At 46.7% G+C, this 27218-nt stretch overlaps 1 protein-coding gene across 2 annotated transcripts in view; it reads right to left on the reverse strand.

Annotated features, from left to right (window-relative positions):
* Positions 1-107: 107 nt before the first annotated feature.
* Scamp5 (secretory carrier membrane protein 5) overlaps positions 108-27218 on the reverse strand; it is a 27970-nt gene continuing 859 nt past the window's right edge. Inside the window, exons 2-8 of one of the 2 annotated variants that reach the window (XM_027414968.2) lie at positions 22478-22598; positions 11221-11274; positions 10429-10557; positions 5634-5790; positions 4644-4745; positions 4136-4253; positions 108-2698 (exon numbers count right to left, since the gene is read on the reverse strand). In XM_027414968.2, coding sequence (XP_027270769.1) covers positions 2504-2698; positions 4136-4253; positions 4644-4745; positions 5634-5790; positions 10429-10557; positions 11221-11227 — 708 coding nt within the window. In that variant the 5' untranslated portion in view covers positions 11228-11274; positions 22478-22598 and the 3' untranslated portion in view covers positions 108-2503. The remainder of the gene's footprint in view (positions 2699-4135; positions 4254-4643; positions 4746-5633; positions 5791-10428; positions 10558-11220; positions 11275-22477; positions 22599-27218) is intronic. The other variant, XM_027414967.2, reaches the window with a different exon arrangement.

The following is a 27218-nucleotide window of genomic DNA, read 5'->3' on the forward strand; positions in this document are numbered from 1 at the left end:
CACAGAATTCCAGGCCACAGATCCACTCAACCCAGCCCTACACCCCTGCCTCACATCCCATATCAAGACTTCATTAAGACCCACATGAAGACAAGCAACACAGAATAGACAGGGTCAAATGATCCCTTTTATTATGGTTCATCCAGTTACCACAGATAGACACATTGGCTCAGGCAGGTCAACTGCCAGCTAGGGAATAATGTGTGTCTCTCAGAAACAAGGGGCAGTGGGCACCAGGAGAATGCAAAAGCAGGTCACTGGCTGGCAACAGACAGGAGGATCCCCAGAACCAACTGGGCCCTCCTCCCACCCCCAAATTAAACCATCTGTGCCCAGCCCCCTTTCTCATCCTGGTTCCCTCCTCATGAAAGTGCATAGTTGCCTGGAGATGCAGCATTCCAGGGCCTGAGCAGCTGGGCCAGACACTGGTAACAGGCTTTCCCAAGGGCAGCGCCAGGCATGGCCAATAGGTCTGAGCCAGGAAAGAGGAAAGGGCAGTAGGACAGGAAATTGGAGGTAACATCCAACAGATCGTGGATGCTAGGCTGGCAGCTGGATCACAGCCCTCGCGGAACTTCCAGAGGACCAAGAGAAGGGAAAAAGAAGTCTGGGGTCAGGAGAAGGGAAGAAGAGGGAGGGCGTAGCCCTGGGTCTCTGTAGGGTACCAGGGCATGTGACAACTGCTCTCCAGAGGGAAAACAGTAGGGGAGAGAATCAACTAAGCCTAAGGGGTCATTAGGAAGGGAACTTTTCAGAGACTCTTGGCTTCTCTTACAAGGAAGAAGCTGAAAATCAAAGCTCAAGGAGACCTGAAACCAGGTCTTAGGTCCCAAGATAAAGCAGCCTGGAATGGCTAAGTGGGGTCTGGCTCTCCAGTCTACCTAGTCCAGGTGAGTTTCTGTTGGAAGGAGGTGAGAAACAGGCAGCTGCTCCTTGGCATGGCCTACCTACCTCAGGCCTCACACAACCAGATCCTCAACCAGGCAATGTCCACCCACTGCTTGGAAGAGACAGTCCTGGGGACTGAGATCAGTCGTGAAGGGGAGAGGGTTCCAACAGAACTAAGAAAAGGCCAGGAACCAAGTCCTGTAGTTAGTTCTCAAGAGAATGGAAGAAGAGGGAGGGGCCACACTCACTAATCAAAAAACTAAAGGAAGAATCCTCCTTCCCTCCCTGTCAACCAGGAATCCTGCTCAGAACATTGTGCTTGCAGCTTCAACTGAGCCTGGGAGCATCCAAACAGAATCTGTCCTGTAGCCAAGGGCAAGAGGGATTGGAGAGGTAAGCTACCCTCTCTCAGTGGGCTTCTATTTGACTTCTCTTTTGATCCCCGGCTTCAGACCTCGCCCTCTAAGTTCAATCCTATCTGCCATACTCAAATAGAACAGCTAGCTACTCCTCCCAGGATTCCAATGGTTACTCTGAGATACCTAGAAGCCCTTGTGGGCTGGGGCCAACCATACCTCCCCCAGGGGTCAATAAGTTCCATGCCCTCTGTTCCAGCAGTGGCTTCACAGCTAACAAGTCACAACCCAGCTCCACAGGAAATGCAGGGTGGCTAAAGGAGGATCGGGGAGAAAAGGGAGGGAAGTCAGAGAGGGAAAAGAAGTAGCCTGCCACTGCAGGCCAGGCTTTCAGAACCAAGGAGAAAGGCCTGCGTTTCCATTCCCTGGGTGTCAAGTACCAAACAGGCTCTCCATCTCCAAGTGGTGTGCCCCTTCCACATCAGGGCTGGCTCATCTCCCATGTCAGCTTCCTTGAACTGGGGAGCAGATCAGAATTGGGGATCTGGGCAGTCTTGGAAGCAGACATAACTGGGACCTCAGCCTTAGGAAGACAAAGAAAAGCTATGTGGGGAGGAGAAAGATCCTGGAAGAGCCAGCTAGGGAGGAGAGCACAAAGAGTCTAACATTGAGGCAGAAACGAGGGGAGAAAGAGGTTGAGGGGAGCAAGGAAACATCCTCTCCATCCCACGCTCCAGAACCTACTTATCACCATGAATGCAAAATACTGTTGCTTCCCAATGGGACCAAAGGGGGAAATAGCTTCGGCTCATAACCCTGCACAGAGTGCCAGGCTCTCTGCTAGGCCTCCCCCTGCCCCACAAGGAGTCCCTGGGTCAGGGTCAGAGGGGGCAACCTGGTGGATGGGGTGGAGGGGAGCTGGTTTAGTTCTAAACAGACATCTAGCACCACAACAAGAGATCTCCACTGCACGTTATTTCACAAGGGGACATGAACTCAGCTACCAATGCACAGGACCACTCCATGTGCAGCCCACAGCTCTCGGAGTGCCAAGAGCAGGACCCAAAAGGTGGGGGTAGGGGGTAGACATATACATATATACACACACACATATATATATATATAACTCTGATTCTTTGTACAAAGTTGGGGAGGAGAAAAGGGAAGGGGGAACCCTGCTTGGTCACCACACAGATGATGTGGCTTGAGCCCCCTGTCCCACTGGCCCCCAGCCCTGCCTCCTGGTAGGCTTGGCTGGCTCACATCTCATTGGAGTATGTGTAGTTGGGGGTGGCAGAATATTGCGTCTGCGGTTGATTCATGGCACCCTGTGCAGCCCCCATGGCTGCATTCTGGGCTGCCTGTTGCACATGTGGGTTCTTCCACGCTCCAGTGGTCCATTCCTCCTGAGCTTTGCTGAAACTGCCCCCGCTGCCCCGGTAGAACTTATGAACCTATAGGAACAAAAACATAAGGAAGGATTAGTCAAAGAGGAAAGCAAACGCGGTGTTATTGAATGCCAGCAATCCCCAGAGGCAGGAGAATCATGATTCAAGAGGCTGTCTAAAATATAAAAGCCAGGATTGTGGCACACGCCTGTAACCCAAGTCCTTGGGAGACAGTGGTGGGAAGATCAGGAGGCCATGGTTATTCTTCAATACATCTTGAGTTTGGGGCCAGTCTGGATTTCACACATCCCTATCTCAAAAAACAAATAAATAATTAATTAAAGCTGAGTGTGGTCCCACAAACCTTTAATCCCAGCACTCAGGAGGCAAAGGCAGGCAGATCTCTGAGTCTGAGGTCATCCTGATCAACAAAGTAACGTTCCAGGACAGCCAGGGCTACAAAGAAACTCTGCCTTAAAAAGCCAAAAATAAATAATATATTTTTTTAAATGGAATAGGTAGCCATTCAGGAAACAGACGGGATCCTTCTGTGAAAAATTGGTCTCTAGAGTATAAGTCAGTCAATGAGGATAAGTCAATGAGTGTGTGTGTGTGTGTGTGTGTGTGTGTGTGTGTGTGTGTGTGTGTTCATGTGACTTCAGGTGTCAGAGGATAACCTCCAGTGTCAATTCTTGCCTTCCACCTAGTTTGAGACAAGGTTTCTTGTTATATTGTCACTGTATGCATCAGGCTAGCTGGCCCACAAGGTCTCTTGTCTCCATTCCCCATCTTGCCAGAGGAGCGCTGGAATTACAGATGCCTATAGTGTCTGGCTTTACATGGGTTCCTGGCATTCGCACTCATCCTCACAATGGTGCAGCAAGCGTTATTTTTACCCAGAACCCCACTTGTGTGTGTTGTATGCAAATGCAGGTTCACTTGCCTGTGCATGTACATGTGGAGGCCAGAGGTCAGCTTCAGCTATCTTATCCCATTGTTCTCCACCTCATGTTTGGAGGATGCCCCTCTCTCCGAATCTGAAGCTTGCCACTTCAGCTAGACTGGCTGGCCTTGAGGCCTGGAATCTGCCTATTTCTGCTCTGCTCCCAGCTCTAGGGTTGCAGCCGTTTGCCACCATGTCAGGCTATGGATTCTGGGGAATCTAAACTCAGGTCCTCAGCACTTTACCCACCAGCTCCCCAACCTCCTGGACCCTTTTTTTCTTTTCTTTTCTTTTCTTTTTTTTTTTTTTTTTTTTTTTGCTTTTTTCTTGTTTTTTGTTTGCTTTTTTGAGACAGGGTTTTTCTGTGTAACAGCTCTGGCTGTCCTGGAACTCACTTTATAGACCAGACAGGCCTTGAAGTCACAGAGATCCACCTGCTTCTGCCACTGCCACCACCACCACCACCCAGCACCTGAATCCTCTTGTAAGTTTGAGGAAGGGTGGTTTCAGATCACAGAGCCCTCCCAAAGCCACTCCTCACCCTCGAGGTTTACACATACCATGCTAAGAGCGATGAAGGAAAAGACAGCCACAACTGTAAACATGATCGTGGGAATGAGCATCACCACCGCTGAGCCAATGTTTGTCCCGAAGAAGGAGATGGTGGCGATCCAGCCACTGTAGGAAGAAGCCAGCTGTGGGACTATGGATGTAGGAAAAGGGGACCCACGAGCCACCCCTCGGATCATCTCATCGCCACAGGGAGGGCTATAGCACTAGCCACAGAGGGGCCATATTTGTGATTCCCCTGAGCCTATGCTCCCAGAGCTCCTGAGCCAGAAGGCTTTTCCTCCCCAGCTTTCACACAAAGTCTGACTCTCCTTGGCCACCAGACACCCCTTCCCAGTTCTCTTTTCTCTCTTATCCTATGGTGAACACTACTCCATTACCCCAAAACCCCTCATTCTACCCATAAAAAGCCACTTGGTGTCCTTAAAAGCAAATCATCTTAGCACAGAGGTAAGCAAACAACTCCTCCTAGCCCCAGATCAGCCCTTTGCCTCTTACCAGACACCCCAGCCTGGAATTCCCACAGCCTGGATGATGCTGATGACCAACTGGGCCATGAAGGTGAAGAAGAAGGCCATGAAGCTGAAGGAGCTGTCTGTCCTGTGTCAGAGAAGATGGTATGTCACCTGGGCAGAAGCACTGGTCTTCCCTGAACTCATGAACCCAAAGCTCCTCGGGGCATAAATGACAAGGATATTTAAAGGCTGTTTTAAATGAGAGTCTAAATAGGAAAGGGCCACCCATGACACATGGATCAATGATCCTATTGGCATAGAGAACAATTGGTTCCATTGTGGGAAAAATAAACAGCTCCATTATCAAGGGACTGAAACAGGGATGGATGGCTTTACAGACATAGAAAATCTCAGTAGTACTAAGATAGATACCTTATTGGCACCACAACAGTAGCTAATTGGCACATAATGGTTAGTCCTATTGACAAAGAGATTTAAGGCTCCATTGGAACTGAAGTGTATATTCTGTTGGCATCAAGACAGCCTTGTTGCTATGTGTAGCCCTAATGGTACAAAGATTGAAAATCCCAGTTGGCACTAGGTGGACACTCACTGGCACCAAGACAGCTAGCCCCATCAATACATAGATAGGTATTCCCTTTGGCACAGAATTGGATGGCATCATTGGACATGAATAGTGTCAGTGGTTCTTGGATGGCTGGGTCCAGTGACACATGAATAAAGGGTCTTCTTGGTACCAAATCTGTCATTCATTCCCCACTGGTACACGGATGGACAGCTCCACCAAGACAGCCCCATAGGCAAAATTTGACAAGCAGGATAGACTGAAAGGGAAGGAAATAAGAAGGGTCCCACTCCCAACTCTTTCAACCCAGCCTGGAATTCCCAGGAAGCCCCAAACCCCACCTGACAGTCCAGTCAAAGGTGAACAAGGAAAATAGCAGGCAGAGTTTGGGAGATAGCAGACAGAGGGAAGTAGGGGTAGCAGCTGGGGTCAGCACCAACCACTTACTTGAAGGCCTTGTAAATGGGCCGAAACCAGCAGACGTAGGAGCAAGGTGTGAAGAGGATGAGCCAGAGAAAGGCGAGGCCAAAGTTGGTGGCTCCCCCGCCTCCGATCAGCCACGCGAGACAGCCCACCAGGTTCACGGCCAGCGTGACGCTGTTCACTGCAGACCCAGGAGCACATGCGCACACGGAGATAGACACCAGATACACACACACAAACACCAAAGTCCATACAGAGATGTGAGTATCCAAACATGGAGCCACACACCCAGGATTCCATATAGACTCACAACCAAATACATGGCAACAACACAAACAAGCAGCAAGACATACACATACAAATACAAGTGCAAACACACACACACAGAGATGACCCACAAGCCATACCAATGAATACACGAAGACACACACACATACACACACACAGAGGGAGTACAGACTGTAAGAAAAAAAGCTGGGAGCGTGGGTCCACCCTTCCCCAAATCCACCCCTAGGGATCTGAGAAATCCCAACAGCCAAGAGTCTCTAGAGCAAGAACCCAGAGCTTCTGCCCAGAAAGCCCCCTGGAAGGATCTCAAAGCCTCAGGGTCCTGTCCTTGTAAGAAAGGCCTCCAGGTTGGGGTGGAGGTGGCTTAGTGTTAGAATTGAGCTTAGCATGCAAGATGCTGGGATCCATTGCCAAAGGACTGACTAAAAAACTCAGTCCTTAGTCCTTCTAGGCCCACAGCAATCACCAATTACCAACCCCAAGGCAAGAGATTCATCTTATATATTTTCTTATGAAGTAGGGACATGAAGGCAGGGGAGAAAAAGAAATTCTAAAACCTTCTCTTCAAACCACTAGACCATGTGCCTGGTGTGCTTAGTCCTTACCTAATTCTTTTCTCAGACTACCACTGTTCTTCTTCCTCCAAGATGTCTTCCTAGCCTCTCTCACTTTCCTCTGACCTGCAGATCTGGGCTGCTGTGCAGTTCCCAAATATAATCCCAGTCAGTCATCCAGACTAAAGATCCAGACGCCTCTTCCTCTTTTTCACCTAACCTAGAAGACCCTAGGACTCATGATATCACCAAGTCACATCCAGCAGAGGTCTAAGGACTCTTCATTTTACAGATTAAAAACAGACATTGGCACTAACATATGCCTAGCTCTTCAGCCCCTAGGCAACTCCCTTCCTTGAACTTGAAGCTGAGTCCTCCAAAGACCTGCTGAGTTAACAAAAAATGGGCTCAATCTTGGCTTCAAGCAGTTTAGCTCCTACGCTCATCTCCTCAATCTCAAACTTTAGATACATTGTTTCCGGACCAAAGCACCTGACAGGCACCTAGTAAGGACTTAAGGAGGTATTTATAGCCCTTAAATCCAGCTCCTGGGCCAGATCTTCTCATAAGGCGGAGCTCCAGGAGCCTAGGGCCAGGCAGAATGCGCCCCTAAGCCCAACCTGGCCTGATAACTATGTCACCTGTGCAGCTACACCCATCACAGCCTTCTTCCATGCCCCATAACAAATATGGATACTTCTTGCATATTTCAGGTATTTCCTTCCATTCCTGTTCATTTCTTCAAAGTTTCCTAGAGCTCTGTTGTTTTTATTGATTGTTCTTTAAAAACGTGTGTGCCTCTCTCTCTCTGTCTCTGTCTCTCTCTCTCTTGCATGTGTGTGTGTGTGTGTGTGTGTGTGTGTGTGTGTGTGTGTGTGTGTGTGCGCGTGCGTGCGTGCGTGCGTGCGTGCGTGCGTGCGTGTTTGCCGTAATGCACCTGTGGAAGTCAGAGGAGAATTTCCAACCCTAGCCCTAGTTGGTTCTCTCCTTCTACTATGTGGCTCTAGGGATCAAACTCAGGTTGTCAAGATTTCATGGCAAGCCCCTTTACCTGCTGAACTATCCTGCTGGCCTGTATTTGCTTTACATACAGAAAAGACACTACCCATCATCACATTGGCTAGCATCACTCTTCCCAGGCTCACCCCATCTCTAGCTCACTTGCTCTAATGTTTATATTACAGTTCTCCTTTCTATCTTTGGGATGGATACCCCCTGACTCAGCCAGTACTTCTCTAGCCATGAGGCAGTCTCTGTCTTTACTCTTCTCCCTGTCCAGCTTAAGAGTCTGCAAATCTTTGTTATACTCTCTTTCTTTCTTCTTTTTTACAGTATTACCCTAGTTGTGTAAAACTATGCATATCAGTCTGGCCTCGAACTCACAGAGATCCATGTGCCTCTGCCTTCTAGGTGCTGGAATTAAAGGTATGCATTGACCCAGAATGACTATAACACACATCTTTGCCTGAGATGAATGTCCTTAAGGAAAAAAGGTTGCCAGGGGAAGCCTGGAAGGATTAGAAATTCATGACAACCAACCTCAGATGACCCTATGCATGTCCAAGAGATCTTGGTAGCTGGTTTTTGCATCCTTATCTTTCTCTATGAACATAGACACCTACCTTCCCCCAAACCCCTACCCTTGGTCCATATATGTTCATTCTTTATTTTAACCATTTTTTTTTATTATTTATGTGTATGGGTGTTCCGCCTGCATGAGTATCTGTACCATATGCATGCAGTGCTTGTGGAGGCCAGAAGAGGGGCTGGGACTGGAGTTACAAACAATTGTGAGCCTCCATGTGGGTGCTGGGAATTGAACCCAGGTTCTCTTGAAGAGCACACAGTACTCTTAACTGCTAAGCCATCTCTCCAGCCCCGTAATCCTTATTTAATGGGAAAAACAGAAGCCATCAAGGGCAATCTTGTTTTCCTTCCAACATCTATAGGCTACCCAAATCTGTCCAACTCCTCCTCTTCTCGTGTTACAGGGCAGGAAACACTTCTCTGCCCATAGGCCAAGGCAGGTCCTAGGGTCCTAGAACAGTCTGTGAGCCTGACCCTCTGCTATGGCTACTGTCCCATGAAGAGCCTGTTGTAAAGATGGTGATTTCTGTTTGTTGCTTTTTAGTGTGTGTGTGTGTGTGTGTGTGTGTGTGTGTGTGTGTGTGTTGTGATGTATTTGAGTCTGTGTGTGTCTGTATGTGTGGTATGTGTGGTGTGTATGTGTGTATCGTGTATGGCGTGTGTATACGGGGTGTGTGTGTGTGTGTGGTGTTTCTGTGTCTGAGTCTGTGTGTGTCTGTATGTGTGGTGTGTATGTGTGTATAGTGTGTGGCATGTGTGATTGGTGTGTGTCTGTGTATGTGTGTGGTTTGTCTGTGTCTCATTGTGTGTGTGTGTGGTGTGTGTGTGTGTGGTGTGTCTGTGTCTAAGTATGTGTGTATATGGTGTTTCTGCATCTCAGTCTGTGTGTGTCTGTATGTGTGGTATGTGTAGTGTGTATGGTGTGTGTCTGTGTATGTGTTTGATTTGTCTGTGTCTCAGTGTGTGTGTGTGGTGTGTCTGTGTATGTGTGGTGTGTATGATGTGTGTATAGTGTGTGCCGTGTGTGTATGGTGTGTGTGTGTGGTGTGATGTGTCTGAGTCTGTGTATGCCTGTATGTGTGGTGTGTGTGGTATGTATGATGTGTGTACAGTGTATATGTGTATGTGTGTTGTCTGTCTGTGTCTCAGTGTGTGTGTGTGGTGTGTATGATGTGTGTATAATGTGTGCCATGTGTGTATGGTGTGTGTGTGTGTGTGTGTGTGTGTGTGGTGTGATGTGTCTGAGTCTGTGTATGCCTGTATGTGTGGTGTGTATGATGTGTGTGTATGTGTATTGTCTGTCTGTGTCTCAGTGTGTGTATGTGGTGTGTCTGTGTCTGTGTTTGCCACAGTGTACAAAGACAACACAGTGCACAGAGGACAGCCTCCAGGAACCATTCTTTCCATCTGCCTTGTGAAGGCAGGGTCTCTCTTGTTTCTGCAATTCTACTCCAAACTCAGCCAGCCTTCCTAGCTCTCCTGTCCCATTCTACCCTGTACTGGAACTACAGGTACATGCCACCACATCCAACGCTTTACATGGGTTCCAGATATTGAACTCAGGTAATCAGGCTTGGGGCTAGTGTGTTCACTCCATATTTATGAACTGAGATACCACACTAGCCCAAAACAGTATTCTTTCCTTCCTTCTTGACACAGCTGAGTGCAGGTCTGAGTCAAGGCAGTGTCACCTGTAACAGATACCCCGCAGTCACACCACAGCCTCCCCTCCGCCTAAGCAGTGTCTTCTGACTACCCTGAGCCAGGTCAAGCCCATACACCTCCCGATGATACCACTCCACTAACCTGCCACAGAGCACCAGAAACAGGCACCTCTAAATTCTCATCCTAGAACATCGGGCCCCTAGACCATATAGCTACCTGGAACTCAGTGAGCCATACTCTCTTTCTACAACAGAGAACCTACTGTTTGGGAACTAGAGCAGACAAACTGGACTCCACGTCTCCTAACTCCCAGCTGAATGCTGTTCTCTTTGAGCAAGACATCAAGAAACATGAGGCTTTAAAGGAAGGATTCTTCTCCAAATCCAGAGTCTTGGCAGTCACCACGGGTTCCCTGGAAAAGTACTCCAGTGGGACAGGGTAGAAAAACAAAAAGACAAATAACACTGCAAAAAGAAACCCTGCTCATAGGCTCTGTGAATGAGAGAGAGCAAGGAGGGGAAGAAGAGGGAGAAGCCTGTGTGAAAGAAACTGGGGCCCAGCTGTGGATCCGGCCAGTGGAAGTGAGCTTGGCGACCAACAGGGGGACCAACAGGGGGAAGACTTCCCAGGCCATGCAGATGCTACAATTGAAAAGCAGGATGCGCAAGCACCTCCCCCCACCCCCAGCAAGGCCAGTACCTCCCCCTCATCCCCACAGCACTCACACATCCAGAGGTAGTAGAGGCGCTTGGTCAAGCTGAGATGCTGAGGAGGGATGTCTGCCTCAAAGTCTTGGTAGAAACATGGCTTCAGCGGGATGAATTTGGGCAATGGTGGGAAGTTGTTCACTTTTTCTGTGGGTGAGATACACTACAGGGCATCACCTTGGATGTCTCTCCTGGCCTCCCTTCTTGGTCCTATAGGTCCTATATGTGCCCCCCCCAAGCCAGGCTGCCTTTAGATCCTATATATTCCTGGCCTTATGCCCTGGCTGCTTTGCTATCCCCACCCAACTGTCTATTTTCTGAATCTTCCAAGATGATCCCAAAGTAATCAAAGATGCTAAAACAGCATCTCTCAAAGGAACACAAAAATCATAATCAGGGTGAGTTGCTCTCCGAAATAGTGAGTTTGATGGCACGGGTGAGGGTCTGCAGATGTGGGTCCTGGCCTCCACTCCATCATTAGTCGTTCAATTCACTGGCCCTTCAGCTTGGGCACTGTGTACCTCTCGGCCTTTAGAAACCAGAAACCGGAGGAAAAAGTCTGAGTACAGTGGTAACACCAGGGACAGGCCATCCATGCTGCTACTTTGTCAGCTCAACTTAGGTCCCCAGGCTCAACATCTGACATAGGACTAGATGGTGCTGTGAAGTCCTCAGATAGACAAGCCACAATGGGAGTGAGGTGGGGTAAGAAACCAGGAGACAAGAGTGCATACAGAAAGAGCAAGACTTCTGACAAGGGCCAGCTCCTCTATGCTTTTTTCCATGTCTACGTGGCCTACTCCTCCTTACCCGCCATGATGGACCAGCCAGCCCAGGAGTCTGTTCACACCTCCTTGTCCTGAACTAGAAGGAAAGAAAAACTAGATGAGAATGAGGATCAGAACACCGTCTACCGCAGCTCCCCTCTACACTCCAGCCATGTTTCACCCTCTCTGAGGCACGACAGATTCCCATTCCCACGGTGGTCTGAGCCTCAATGGAGCAGCTCTTCACCTGGAGGAGTCAACACAGCATCATCCACACCTTTTCTACCTTGCTAGCTAGTTTTTAATGTCAACCTGCCACCCTCTATAATCATCTGGGAAGACAGCTTCAATTGAGAAGTTGCCTAGATCAAGTTGGTCTACGGGGATGTCTGTGGGAAGTCTTGACTGTTAATTAATGTGGGAAGACCCAGAACGTTGTTGGAGGCACCATTCCCTGGGCAGGTGATCCTGGACTGTGTAAGTGAAGAAAACTCCCTGAGTACAAACTAGTAAGCAAGCAGCGTCTGTGTGCTTCCTTCTCTCTGACCACGGATGGAATGTCACCAGCTGTTTAAGATCCTGCTTGACTCCCCCTCAGTGATGGGCTATAACCTGGAACTATAAGCATCACAAACTCTCCCCTCCTGGTGTGTTTTGTTTCATTGTTTTGTTTTGAGAAAAGGTCTCACTACGCAGCCCTTCGTGGCCGCGGATCCTCTATGTAGACTAGGCTGGTCTACAACTTTTAGAGATCCACCTGCCTCTGCCTCCTGAATACTGAGATTAAGGGTATGCACCACCAAACTCAGCTGATCAGGGTGTTTTAACAACTACAGAAATGAAGCTAGAACCACCTTTTGCCTCAAGGCACAGCCTATCCACAGAAAACCCCACCCAGGGCTACTGAGATAACTCAGCTGGGTAAAAGCTGCACGCATCTAACAACTAGTTAGATCCCTGGAATCCACAATGGAAGAAGAGAACTGACTCCCAAAACTTTTATCCTCTGACCACATGTAGCACACACAGTAACAAATAAGTAAACAAAAACAGAAAGAAAACACGTAGGAGGTAGGAAAGGATATCCCATTCTCTGACCCTCTTATGCTAAGCTGGCCTCCCTCCTGCCATATATGTTCACTTATTAGAACATCATTATCTTTCAGGTACCAAGGAAAGAGACTGAGCAAGACAGAGATGGACCATGCCTTGCACATGAAGTAGTCCATAGCCCCTGCAGTCAGTCACACATGGGGAACAAGCCTGCCATGCTGGTATGCACTTGCAGCCCTGGCACTCTGGAGGTTGATTCAGGAAATCACAGGCTCAAGGCCAGCCTGGGCCACAGTAGTGAGACTGGGATCCCTAAGGCTATTACGAGGCAAGTTACAAGGGACCTGGAGGAGGATGTGTGAAATAAAAGGAAGGAAGCAATCAGGCATATTCCCAGACACTTAGACCACTGATGATGATGGCTCACAACCAGAAGCATGTGTGAGAAAAGGTACAAGGCTCAGGAAGGCAAGGCACAGTGGGAAGATTGCCAGGCAGGGCTTCCTGCCAGCATTTGGAGCACATGGTGTCAGAAATTCAGCAGGAGTCTCGCTGGCACATACATTAAGCCATCACTGATGAGGTAAGGCTAGGGAAGCCACTGTGCAATCACCTGCTAAAACAATACCCTTAATGGACATGTATGGGACCAAGACCAGAAAATGGTCAAGGGCAATGGCAATGTATCATTTTCAAAGCTTGGCTGACATTTATTTAAAGTTTAATTTTACTTTGTTTTTAAGCAAAACTATCTATAATGTTAAAATGAAGACACAGGGCTGGGTGGTGGTGGTACATGCCTATAATCCCAGCACTTGGGAGGCAGAGGCAGGTGGATCTGAGCTCAGGGTCAGCCTGGTCTACAGAGTGAGTTCCAGGGCAGCCAGGGCTATACAAAGAAACCCTGTCTCCCACACACATCCCCTAACCCTGCAGAAAGAAAGAAAGAAAGAAAGAAAGAAAGAAAGAAAGAAAGAAAGAAAGAAAGGAAGGAAGGAAGGAAGGAAGGAAAGCAACTGCTACCACCAAGCCTGATTATAGAGCAAATGTTAACAATGAATCCATCTGAGTAAAGACACATTGTGCCCTGAACTATCTTTTTAACTTTATACTTTGGTTTTAAGGTTTCCAGATAATTTTGACAAAGAAGCTAAAATTAAAAAGAAAAAAGAAAAAAGAAAGTATCTTCAACAAGTGGTACTGACAGAACTGGATGCTGGCATGTAGAAGACTGCAGATAGCTTTATATCTATCGCCATGCACAAAGACCTCAACATAAATCCAGCCACACTGAACCTCTTAGAAGAGAAGGTAGGTGGTACCCTCTAATTAATTGGTACAGGAGACTGCTTCCTGAACACAATACCAGTAGCACAGACACTGAGATCAACAATTAATAAATGGGATCTCCTGAAACTGAGAAGCTTAATAAATGGGATCTCCTGAAACTGAGAAGCTTCTGTAAGGCAAAGGACACAGTCAAAAAAACAAAATGCCAGCCCACAGAATGGGAAAAGATATTCACCAACCCCACATCTGACAGAGGGCTGATTTCCAAAATATACAAAGAACTCAAGAAGCTAGTCTCCAAAACACCAAATAATCCAATTAAAAAGTGGGGTACAGAACTAAATAGACAATTCTCAATAGAGGAATCTAAAATGGCTGAAAGACACATAAGAAAGTGTTCAACATCCTTAGCCATCAGGGAAATGCAAATCAAAACAACTCTGAGATACCATCTTACTCCTGTCAGAATGGCTAAAATCAAAAACACCAATGACAGTTTATGCTGGAGAGGATGTGGAGAAAGGGGATCACTCCTCCACTGCTGGTGGGAGGACCAACTCGTACAGCCACTTTGGAAATCAGTATGGCGATTCCTCAGGAAAATGGGATCCAGCAATTCCACTCTTAGGCATATACCCAAAAGAAGCACATTCATACCACAACAACATCTGTTCAACTATGTTCATAGCAACATTATTTGTATGTCTGGCTTCCAGCCAGAAACTGGAAGCAGCCTAGATGCCCCTCAACTGAAGAATGGATGGAGAAAATGTGGTACATTTACACAATGGAGTACTATTCTGCGGGGGGGGGGGGGGGGACGACAATGGAATCTTGAAATTCTCAGGCAAATGGACGGAATTATAAGAAACCATCCTGAGTGAGGTAACCCAGTCACAAAAAAGACAAACATGGTATGTACTCACTCATATATGAATTTTAGATCTAGAGCAAAGAAGTAGCAGCCTATAATCCACAATGCCCAGAGAAGCTAGGAAACAAGAAGGACCCTAAGAGAGACATACATAGTCCCCTGGAGAAGGGGAAAGAGACAAGATCTCCTAAGCTAATGGGGAGCATGGGGGAGGGGAGAGGGAGTTAGGTGAAAGAGAAGAGAAGAGAGGAGAGGAGGACATGAGGGTGCTCAGCAGGATGATTGAGTCAGGAGAAGAATAGAGGAGAGCAAGAAAAGAGATACCATCATAGAGGGAGCCATTATAGGTTTAGAGAGAATTCTGGCACTAGGAAAATGTGAAGTGATCTACAAGGTTGACCCCAACTAACAACCTAAACAATAGTCGAGAGGCTACCTTAAAAGCCCTTCTCCAATAATGAGATTGATGACTACCTTATATGCCATCCTAGAGCCTTCATCCAGTAGCTGATGGAAGCAGATGCAGACACCCACAAACTAAACACTGAGTTGAACTCCTGGGATCCAGTTGCAGAAAGGGAGGAGTGATGAGCAAAGGGGTCAAAATCAGGCTGGATGAACCCACAGAAACAGCTGACTTGAACAAGGGGTTACTCATGGTCCCCAGACTGATAGCTGGGAAACCAGCATAGGACTGTTTCAGACCCCCTGAAGGAGGAAGTCAGTTTGGAGGTCTGGACAATCTGTGGAGCCACTGGTAGTGGATCAGTATTTACCCCTAGTACACAAATGAACTTTGGGAGTCCGCTCCACATAATGTGATACTCTCTTAGCCTAGACACACTGGGGACGGTCTAGACCCTGCTCCAAATGATGTGACAGACTTTCAAGATCCCCCATGGAAGGCCTCACCCTCCCTGGGGAGCAGAAAGGGGTTGGGATAAGGGGTCAGTGGGGGGCAGGGGAGGAGGGGAGGGAGAGGAAACGGAGATTGACATGTAAAAGAAGCTTGTTTCTGATTTAAGTAAAAAAAAATTTTTTAAGTTTCCATATAAAAAGTTAGGGGGAAATATAAATAATGCCAATAATGGTTTACAAAACACTGAGTAAAAAGATGCTCACGTCTTATGTCATCTCGGCACTCACGATGCTGAGGCAGGAAGAGCACAGGTGAAAGCCAGCTTGGGATACAGGGTTCGATGGGAAGATAAAGGGACCTTGGTTGGATAAAGCTCAGTGGTAGATCACATATTAGAAATGTACAAGGCTTGAGCAGGCAAGATGGCTCAGTGGGTAAAGTGTCTAAGACCAAGCCTGCTGACCAGAGCTCAGTCTCTAAGCCCCACACAGTAGAAGGAGAGAACCAACTCCCACAACCCGTTCTCTAAATTTCCACAAGTACTCCACGAGGCTAGTGTGCCTATGTGCCAGCACACACACTAAATAAATGTAAAAAAATTTTAAAGGGGGCTTGGAAGATGACTCGGTGGTCAAGAGCACTGATTTCTCTTGCAGAAAACCCAGGTTTGGTTCCCAGCACAGACCTCACAGCTCAAAACAGTTTGCAACTCCAGTTCCCAGGGATTCAATGTCCTCCTCTGGCCTCCATAGGCACCAGGAAGGCACATGGTACACAGTACACATACATACTACATGCAGGTGAATCATCTAGACCCAGAAACTACAACTCAATCTTTCTTTAAAATAAATAAACTGAATAGAATGTGCAAGGCCCTGGTCAATCATCAGAACCTAAAATCAAAGTGCGTGGGGTGGGGAAGGCAAAATCTCTTTCTTCTTTTTTTAATGTGTATTATTGTATGTGTCTAAGTGTTTTGCCTGAATGTATGTCTGTGCACCATGTGCGTGCAGTGCCAGAAGAGGGCGTTGAATTCCCTGGGACTGGAGTTATAGATGGTTGTGAGCTGCTATGTAAATGCTGGGAATCACACCGAGTTCCTCTGGAAGAATAGCAGGCACTATTACCACTGAGTCACTGCAAAGTTCTTTTGATAAAGTAGAAGGAATGACAGAATTCTTAAAAAATCACCATTCTGGGGCTAGAGATATCACTCAGTGGCTTTCTGTGCAAATACGAGAGACCTGAATTTGAATTCTCCATACCTAAATAAAAAGCAGGATGTGACTACATGCGTCTGCAACCCATTGCTGTTGGGCATCAGAGACTAGGGGATCACCGGGGCTTGCCAGCCTGCCTAGCCAAAAGCAGTGACCTCCAGAGAGAGATCTTGTCTCAAGGGAGTAAGGTGATAGAGCAGGACACCTGACATTCTCCTCTGGCCTCTGCATGAACTCACATGAGCATGCGTGTGTGCACACACACATACACACAGGTAAGGATACACACCAATATACCACACATACACACAAACCTCCACTCTGCAACCCCTACACAAGAGGAACAGGCAGGGAATACTTGGCTATCAAAACCACTGTGTGAAGGTTGCTGCGGAAAAGCAACAGTGTGAGTGTCATATTTCAGACTGCTTATGAGTCTTGAGAGAGAAAAGACATTCCTAAATGAAAGAATCTGGCAGACCAAATGACTCAACTTAGCATTCATGATAACAGAACAAAAAGGCAATGTGTGCCGGGTGTTGGTGGCACATGCTTTTAATCCCAGCACTCGGGAGGCAAAGACAGGTGGATCTCTGTGAGTTCCAGGCCAGCCTGGTCTACGGAGCAAGTTCCAGGACAGGCTCCAAAGCAATACAGAGAAACCTTGTCTCGGGGGGGAGGGGGGGGTGTGAATAGAAGGACACATACTCTTCTGTGTAATATCGTTGCCCCCCCAAAAAAAAATGTTTAACTGAAAGTAAGTATGAGCCAAGCATGGTTGAGCAAGCCTGTAGTGCCAGCAATAAAGAGACAGAAGCAGTAGGATCAGGAGCTCAAGGTCAACCTGAACTACCAAAGGTCCTGTCTCACAAGGAGGGGCAGGGGTCGGTAGTTATTAAAAAAAGAAAAACAACTATTCACAAAAGACAACTTCCTTAAGGGTCTACTTACATGAGATACTGAGTCAAATTCACAAAAATAGAAAAAAAATTAAAGAAGGTAATAATCAATGGAGGAAGAAAAACTTCAGGTTTTTCTTCCCCCTTTTAGAGGAGGAGTTTTTTGAGGGACTCTGGTTTGAGGAGGTGAGATGAGTCATGAACTTAGTAGCTGGAAAGAAGCAGACGCAGGCAGGCGTGGGGCACTGGAATACAGCAGGAGTCGACCTCGTGCTCCTGGTGACACCAATGAGAGGGAGGAGGCAAGAACAGAGCATGCGGTTAATGGACAATTACAATACAGCCTAAGTGCTCTGACAGCAAACACAGAAAGTTGTGGGAAACAACACCTTGCCGGGACCTGCCAGTGGTGCCAACAAGGGCTCCACAGAGGAAGCAATATCAGATCTGAATATGCAAAGGTCAAACAGGCATTAGCTGGGCAAAAGGAGTAAGGAAACAGAAGAGGCCAAAAGAGCAATGCGTCCCTATTCAAGCAATACAGAGGCAGACTGGGCAGAAAGCTTGAAATGGAAGGAGGAAAGGAAAGGCAAAAGCGTTGCAAGGCGCTGGAGAGAGGGCTCAGAGGTTAAGAGCACTTACTCCTGTTGAAGAGGACCCAAGTTCCGTTCCCAGGCAGCTCACAAACATCTGAACTCCAGCTTCAGGAAATCCAATACCTTATTCTGGTCTCCTTGGGCACATGTACCATCATGCACGCATCCATACACATAATTAAAATATTATTAAAAGATGGGGAGAGGTGAAAAATAAATGGGCTTATCCCTTCCTTGAAGGCCATGGTCAGGATCTGGTTTTGCTCTTAAAACCATGGGACACAATGAAGGATTTTGTTCTAATAACAACATCAAAAACCCCTCAGTCTACTTTGGGGTTGGTTGGTTGGTTGATTGGTTTGACATAGGATCTCACACTGTATCCAAGACTGGCCCAGAACTCACTATGTATCCTAGGCTAGCCTAAAGCTCATGACAATCTTGCCTCAATCTCATGTGTGATGAGATAACAGACATTCACCAACAGGCCCAACTCAGACATTGTTTTATATATATGCCAAAAAGCTAGAATTTTTATCATAATGAACAAGTAAAGCTTTGAGGGCTGGTGAGATGGCTCAGTGGGACTAGCTGCACAAGTCTGCAGACCCAAATTCAATCCCTGGATCCCTTACAGCCAGATGTGATGGCTCACACTTGTAGCAAGATGGGAAGTAGAGACGACAGGGGAATCTCTAGAAAGCTTGAAGTCCAGCTGGTCCAAAGTAGGCGGAGCAGAAAAGCAGGAGAGACCCTGTCTCAAAAACATGGTGGATGCCAGGTATGGTGAGGCAGAGACAGACACATCTCTGTAAGTTTGAGGTGAGTTCCAGGACAGCCAAGGCTACACAGAGAAACCCTGTCTCAAAAAACCAACACAAATAAATAAATGCAAAAGAAAATGAGCTGAAGAAGAAGAAGAAGAAGAAGAAGAAGAAGAAGAAGAAGAAGAAGAAGAAGAAGAAGAAGAAGAAGAAGAAGAAGAAGAAAAACTTTCTGGGCTGGGGAGATGGCCCAGTATATGAAGCACTTACTCCAGAGCATGAGGATCAGAGTTTAGACCTCTAGCACCCACGTAAATGCCAGGCAAAAGTGGTAGCTTACTTGTTCCCCAGCTCTCCCGTACCAGAGAAGGGGATCCCCAGAGCAGGGTGGCCAGTGAGAACAGCCAAATGAGGAAGCTCTGAGTGCAAGCAAAAGACCTCAATACATGGAGTAGAGAACAAGCCAGGAGGGCATCTGATGCCAACCACTGCCTCCAAATGCACACATATGTGCTCCCACACAGGGATACACAGATACACAAACACACATATACACGTGCCAAAGAGTTAATAATGATAACAACAACAATACTTTGAGCTGGGTATAGTGATGCAGGCCTGTAATCCCAGGACTTGGGAGGCTCAGGCAGGAGAACTGCCATTATTTCCAGGCCAGTCTGGAATACATACTAAGATTCTGTCCTCTCAACCCTTCCAAAAAGGTAAAAATAAAAATCTTGAAGCTAGAGAGATGGCTTTGAGGACAAAGTGTTTGCCACACAGACATAAGGAAAAGAGTTTGGGTCCCCAACACCCATGCAGAAGCAGACTGGATGAGGGGACAGGCATATAATTCCAGAGCTAGGAGGCAGAGACAGGCTATCCTCAGGACAAGCTGGCTAACAACCCTAGCAAAGTCAACAAGACCCTGCCGTAAGTAGAGAAAACAAGGAGGACACCTGATATCAACCTCTGACCTCCACACACATGCATATTCAAAAGAAACCCTTCAAATTATACAACAGGGGAGTGGTGCTCACCTATAACCCCAGTTCTTGGAAGTAGAAGCAGGAAGATTCAAGTGTAAGGTCTCTGGCTATGTCACTGTGTTTGAGGCCACACTGGGCTCCCAATCATCTTGTCTTAAAAAACCAAAGTGGAAAAGAAAAGAGCAGTATCAGGACCAGAGAGATGGCTCAGAGGATATGCATGCTTGCCATCAAGCCTGATGATTTGAGTTCAGTCCCCAGAGCCACAAGGAGAGAACCAACTCAAGTTATCTTCAGACCTCCATACATAAGCCAATGCATAAGCATACATACCCCCTCCATACACACACACAAATGAATAAATCTATTTTTTAGACAGTGTCTTACTATATAGTCCTGACTAGCCTAGAATCACTACATAGACAAGGCTAGCCTTGAACTTGCAGAAATCTGCCTATCGCTGCTTCCTAAGGGTTAAGATTAAAAGCATACACCACCACACAGGGGTAAAATTTTTTTGAAATTTTTGAGAATTTTATATATGAGTACATTATTTGCATTATTCTCCCTTCCCCCATACCCTCTCATGTTCATAGCTTCTAGAATCTGGAGTTACATAGGGTTCTAAGACTCCTTGTGTGGATTCCAGAAGTCTGGCACTTTTGGCCTCCAAAGGCAGCGCGCGCGCGCACACACACACACACACACACCCACCCAAATTGTAAGCTCACATCTATAATCCCAGCACTTTGAAGGGAGGCTGAGGCGGGTGGTCCTGAGTTCAAGGCCAGCCTGGACAACAGGAACTAAGAAGCAAGAACACTGCCTCAAAAGGCAAGGAAGAGAGGCAGAGGAAAAAGAGAAAGAATAAATAATGCAGAAGCTGGACATGGTCAATTTCCCTTTAATCCCAGCACTAGGGAGGCAGAGGCAAGCAGATCTCTGTGAGTTCAAAGACAGTTTGTCTACATAAGGAGTTCCAGGTCAGATGGGGATACATAGAGAATACCTGTCTCAAAAACAGACAAACGAACAACAACCATGGAGTAATGCAGAACCCAAGGATTTCAACCCAGCTTCTTCGGTCATTGAACATAGCCAAGTGAGCAAAAGACCCAAGATGTACCACTGTCCATAATGGACCTGATTCAACCCATACGTAAACTCCCCTGCCACACTGAGATGATGCTCACTGGAGAGGAACAAATGTCCCTAAGCCAGGAAAGGAAGCAAAAGGTCTCCCTGAAGAAACAAAATTTTATTGCATGCAAACAAATTCAATGTAAAATAAATACAAAGGTAAAATAAATACAAATCCTAATTTGGCTTCAAAAAGGAGGAGGGGGAAGAAAGGAAGGAAAGAAGGAAGAAAAGAAGAAAGGGAGGGAGAGAGGGAGGAAGGAAGGAAAAAGAAGGGAAGGGGCTTGACACGGTGGCTCAGTGGATAAAGGCACTTGTCACCAAGCCTGAAAGCCTTGGTAAAAGAAATGAACTGATTCCTAAAAGTTGTCCTCTGACCTCTATAAGTATGATGTAGCACATACATGTACACACAATAAGTAAACGAATGAAATTATTTCAAAATGATTTATTTAATGTTTGGGTGTTTTGCCTGCATGTATGCCTGTGTACCATGTATGTACAGTGGATGAGGAGGCCAAAGGGAGTGTCAGATCCCCCTGGAACTACAGTTACAGCCATGTGGGCGCTGGGAAATGATTTGCTTCGGGTATGTATGCATACCACCACATGAAGGCCTGGTACCTTCCACAGTCAGAAGGCGGCACTGGAACCCCTGGAACTGGAGTTACAGATGGCTGTGAGCCACGGTGTGGGTGCTGGGAACTGAACCCAGGTCCTCTGGAAGAGCAGCCAGTGCTCTTAACTGCTAAGCATCCTCTCCAGCCCCAAGAAAAATATTTTTTTTAAGAGAGAGTTTTTTGTTGTGTGTGTGTGTGTGTGTGTTTTCAAGACAGCTTTTTTTTTAAAGAATTTATTTATTTATTTATGTATACAACATTCTGCTTCCATGTATATCTGCACACCAGAAGAGGGCACCAGGTCTCATAATGGATGGTTGTGAGCCACCATGTGGTTGCTGGGAATTGAACTCAGGACCTCTGGAAGAACAACCACTGCTCTTAACCTCTGAGCCATCTCTCCAGCCCCAAGAAAAATATTTTTAAAAAAGGAAAGGAAAACTTTCCTATTAATGAGTACAGATCTATCTTAAATCTTTTTAATGACTAGGTCAACAATGGTCATGGCCATGGAGCAGTCAGGTGTGACCTAATAGTCAGAAGGTCACTGCTTCAAGGAAGCAATAGAGTAAAAGCCATGCTGCCAAGAAACTAGGAAAACATGAGTGAGAAGAAGTAAGTCTAGCAGCTGAAGGGACGGCTTAGTGGCTAAGAATATACCATGTGGCTCACAACCTGTAACTCCAGCTCCAGGGGACTGACACCTCTGACCTCCACAGGCACCTGCACTCACGTGCACATACCCACATGCAGATATACACGCCTCCACATAATCAAAAATAAAATCTTTTTTTTTTTAAATGTCCAGGCTTGATGGTGCATGCCTATCATAGCAGCACTTAGGAGGAGAAAGCAGGAGGCTAGCCTGGGCTACAGAGCAAGATACCATATCAAAACCAAACAAGACAAGAGCTGGGGCTGTAGTTCTTTGTCTATATGCACAAGGTCCAGAGTTCAATCTTCAACACCCTACAAAATGGGTGTGCTGGAACATACCTGTAATTCCAGCACTCGGGAGGTCGAGGCAAGAGGATTAGTTCTAGTTCATTATCATCCACATAGTGAGTTACAGGTCATCCTGGGCTACATGAGGTCATCCCTATAACCCACCTATCACCTACAAAAAAAGGAGACTAAATTTAGCCTGGGCTACAGTATGAGACCCCATTTCAATAAATGAACAGAACAACAACAGATATGATACTGGGCTAGAAAGCTTTTTTCCAGGCCAAGAAATTTAACCACATTTACAAACCAGGAGGAAGATATCAAAGAAAGCAGTAGAGACGTTCAAGATACAGTGGAGGAAGAAATAACTGATGGGCAGTGGTACTTTGGGAGACACAAAGGGTCAGTATCCATAGGACAGAGTACAAGGACATCCCTTACTAGAACTCAAGAGAAGCATGAGGATGGTGGTGCATGCCTTTAACCTCAACACTGGGGAGGCAGAGGCAGGCAGATCTCTGTGAGTTCGAGGCCAGCCTGGTCCACAGAATGAGTTCCAGGACAGCCAGAGCTACACAAAGAAACCCTGTCTTGAAAAGTTCAAAAGGGGTGGGGAAGGAAGGAAGGAAGGAAGGGAGAGAGGGAGGGAGGGAGGGAGGGAGGAGGGAGGGAGGGAGGGGTGGAAAGACAATGCAGATGTTAAGAGCAGTGGCTGCTCTTCCAGAGGACCAAGTTCAATCCCCAGCACCCACATGGCAATTCACAACCATCTCTAAGTCCAGTGTAGAAGATTTAAGACCCTCTTCTGGCCTCCGAAGGCACCAGGCATGTACATGGCACATCAATACATATGTAGACAAAACACTCATATACACAAAATAAAAATAAAACTTAAAAATTTCAAAGCTCTTACTCTAAAGAAGAACATGTGGACAGGGAGAGGGGCGGGACACTCCCTTAGCACACCCGGTCACCCTCTGAAAAAAGGACTTTGGGACAACAGTCCAGGTTGGGATATTCCTCCCATGGCACAGACTGCAGAGCAGATGAGAATGAGGGAAGAGTTTCTAGGCTTTTTAGGTGACAAGGGGTGGCGACTAAGATAGGACACGCTGCTGGAAGCAGTCAGACTACCCTGGCCTGATGATCTCTAGAAGTTTTCCTCATCCTGAGTGTGAATCCAGACTGGGGTCTTCTGGGCAGGGCATACAGACAAAATGGTCCAGTGATTGAGGGCGTGGAGCCTGAGGACACAGAGGGACACTGCCCATGCAATAGAGAAAAGAGATGTTAGAAGACAGTAGGTCCCCTCTCTAGCCCTGAAACCCACAGCACATAAGTCCCTGAGTTTGGGGAAGAACTCAAAACTGCATAAGTAACCATATGCCAATGATAACAAGACTGAAGGAGGCACTACCTTCCCCAAACAGAATGGGATATGGAAGGAGAATCTGCTTCCACAATGACATCCTCCAGAAAAAAAGAGAAAAACAAGCAGGAAGAGGAGGAAAAAAAAAAAAAAAAAAAAAAAAACCTATTTATTGCCTCCCCTAATTCTGGCTCCAGCCTGACCCTTATCACAGACCCCAAGTTGTTTCTTAAAGGTTAGCTCAGTTACACACAGAAGTCAAAAAGTCACATGGAAATTATCCAGGGCAGAAGTCTGGTTTGCTGCTGAAGGTAAAGGCAGAGGTAATTCAAGGCTCAGAAGGGTTGCAGGAGGCTGAAATCACAAAAATGGAAGTATGCAGAATTCTTTGTCCTTAGAACAAAGCTACCTTTTTCTTGGGGGAGAGGGTGGTATAGAAGATGAAAAAAGCCGGGCAGTGGTGGCGCACACCTTTAATTCTAGCACTTGGGAGGCAGAGGCAGGCGGATCTCTGTGAGCTGTGAGTTCGAGGGCAGCCTGGTCTACAAGAGCTAGTTCCAGGACAGCCTCCAAAGCCACAGAGAAACCCTGTCTCGAAGAAAAAAAAAAAAAAAAAAAAGAAGAAGAGGATTAGGAGGAGAAGGAGGAGGAAGAGGTAGAGGAAGAAGAGGAAGGAAGGAAGGAAGGAAGGAAGGAAGGAAGGAAGGAAGGAAGGAAGGACTGGCTTTTGTAATCAAGTTCTTACATAGAGAAGTAGAGAAGTAGCAATATGCTCCTCCAGTGAGAATCTTTTGTAATTGGGGGCATGTTAACATTGCTCCTGAAATATACAGGCTTAATAAAACATCTTATTATCAAATAAGGTACCAAATATAATCTGAAATTTTTGTTGGTTTTCTTTTGTTGTTGGTTTTGATTTTTTGTTTTGTTTTGTTTTGTTTTTTAGTTTGTTTTAATGCAGGCTATTGCTAGGTAGCCCTGGCTGATCTAAAACTCACTAGTAGGCCAAACGGGTGTTGAATTCCAGAAATCCTACTTCAGCCTTCCAGCTGCTGAGATTACAGATCCATACCATTACACTTGACTCAAATAACCTGGACTGTAATTTACTCAAATGCTTACTGTGACTGGTCCTGCAGTAGTAAAAATAAGGTGCATGGTAGAAAGAAGTCAAGCCTGGCTTCAGGTCCAGCCAGGGGCTTGAGACTACTTAGTTCTAAGTGCTCTCAGCTTGCCAGCAAGAGCCCCTCATCTTCTGGTACAAAAACAGTCATTCTTCTTGCCCACAGCCTATTGGCTAAGATGGAAGTTTCTACTTCCTGCTCTGCCTCTGACCTGAGTGAGCATCCTTATCTGTAGTCTATCTACTTCCATCTGTAGTCCTGAAGCCCTGAAACTGTGAATCACCATCAGAAAAAACAGCACTCTCCTGGCTGTGCTGCCAAGCTGCTGCTGACTGGCTTCCTACAGATCCCTCACCTGGCATTCGAAGCTTTATGCCAATCAGCTACAAATAACCCCTTCTGATTCTGTTTCTCTACCACAGGCTGACCAGTTTCTCTGTCTCTCTGCCTCTCTCTGTCTCTCTCTCTCTCTTTGTTTTGGTTTTTTTTTTTTTTTTTGGTTTTTTTGTTTGTTTGTTTGTTTGTTTTTGGAGTCAGGGTTTCTCTGTGTAATCCTGGAGCTTGCTCTGTAGACCAGGCTGGCCTTAAACTCACAGAGATCCGCCTGCCTCTGCCTCTGCCTCTGCCTCCCGACTTGAGTTCTGGGATTAAAGGCATGCGCCACCAACGCCCGGCTCAGGCTGACCAACTTTACGCAGAATATCATGTCTAGCCACTTCCACGACTTCCTCTGTGAAGCCTTCCTAGACAGGCCTGCTCCGCATCCCATTGCATAAGTTCTAAAGCAGTCACTGAATGCTTAGCTCACTCGTCCAGGCTTTTCTTTACACCTCACAGATGGAGGCTGTTTTGTTTTGAGATAGCCTTGCTCAGTCGCCCAGGCTGACCTTAAATTCCCAGCAATACTCCTGCCTCAGCCACCCAACTGCTGGGATTACAGGCATGTGCCATCCTACGGAGTTCCATACAATCTGGAGGTTGAACCCAGATGGTAGTTTGTTCCACTCCTTAGTATGAAGTTAGTGGGAACAGGTCCTGCAGCAGGGAAGATCAGGTCCATGGTGGAGTGAAGTTTTCAGATCAGGCACAGTCAACCCATATTTAGTACTCAAGACTTGGATATCCTCCCAAGGTATGAGAGTGGGAGGACTAATGCCTTCCCCTAAACAGGCTAAAGCCGGCACTTCTGTTAACCCAGCCACATCATACTTCCTTCAGGAAACTTTCAGACTCCAGACTGACAGCAAGGCAGGAAGTGTAGCATGGAGAGGAAATCTGGTGGGGAGGAGGCCAGATAGGCAAAGAGAAGAAGAGCGAAAAGGAAAAAAACAATCAATAAAAAAAAAAAAAGAGGGAAAAGGAAGAACTCAGAGGGTTCTTCTGAAACACACACACACACACACACAGACACAGACACACACACACCACCACCACCTCAAGGGAGGTCACTACTTAGTCCAATTATTTTGTCCCTAGAGTGTTAGCAGAAAGATACATAGAGAGGGCAATCAAATTGCTCAGCAGTGACCAGTCTGAGAGGGGGCTAAAGAAACAGTCATACTGGGGCTGGAGAGATGGCTCAGCTGTTAAGATCACTGGCTGCTCTTCCAGAGGTCCCAAGTTCAATTTCAAGTACCCACAGGCAACTCACAACACAAATGTCTATAACTCCGGTCCCAGGGCATCCAGTGCTGTCTTCTGGCTTCTGAAGGCACTGCACACACACACACACACACACACCACACAACACACATACATACAGGCAAAAGATCCATGTATAAAATAAATACTTTTTAAAAAAAAAAACTTAAAAGGAAAAGACTCACAAAGCCCAGGACTCATAATATAGCTCCACTAACACTCCATTTTCTGTGGCCCACTCAGCAATAGAGTTGGCTCCCTGTCATTCCAAGTTCCCACAGAACCTAAACTAGCAACACCAAGCAAAATATCTCTGCAAAACATGCCCCTGCCAGAATCATCTCTCTCTTTCAAAGTCCTAATGCTGAAGACATAATGGGTGAAGCACGGGTTGCAAATTTCTCTAGACCACCCCTCCCCCAGACGCACCACAGACAGGCTGGGTGTAGCATCTTTGCTTCATTCCCTCCTCTGGACTTTGCCCATACCACCACCCTGAGATGCCCTCTCTTGCCTCTGCCTCCTTCCAAATCCCACCTCCAGGTAGTATCCTCCTGACAGCTCCTGCCTCTCCTCTCCTCTCCTCTCCTCTCCTGCCCAGGCCTTTGCTAATCTCCTCAAGCTGGTACATCACAGGTTTAAGAGCCTTTGACAG

Source organism: Cricetulus griseus, chromosome 4, assembly GCF_003668045.3.
Source record: "Cricetulus griseus strain 17A/GY chromosome 4, alternate assembly CriGri-PICRH-1.0, whole genome shotgun sequence".
Classification (NCBI taxonomy): domain Eukaryota; kingdom Metazoa; phylum Chordata; class Mammalia; order Rodentia; family Cricetidae; genus Cricetulus; species Cricetulus griseus.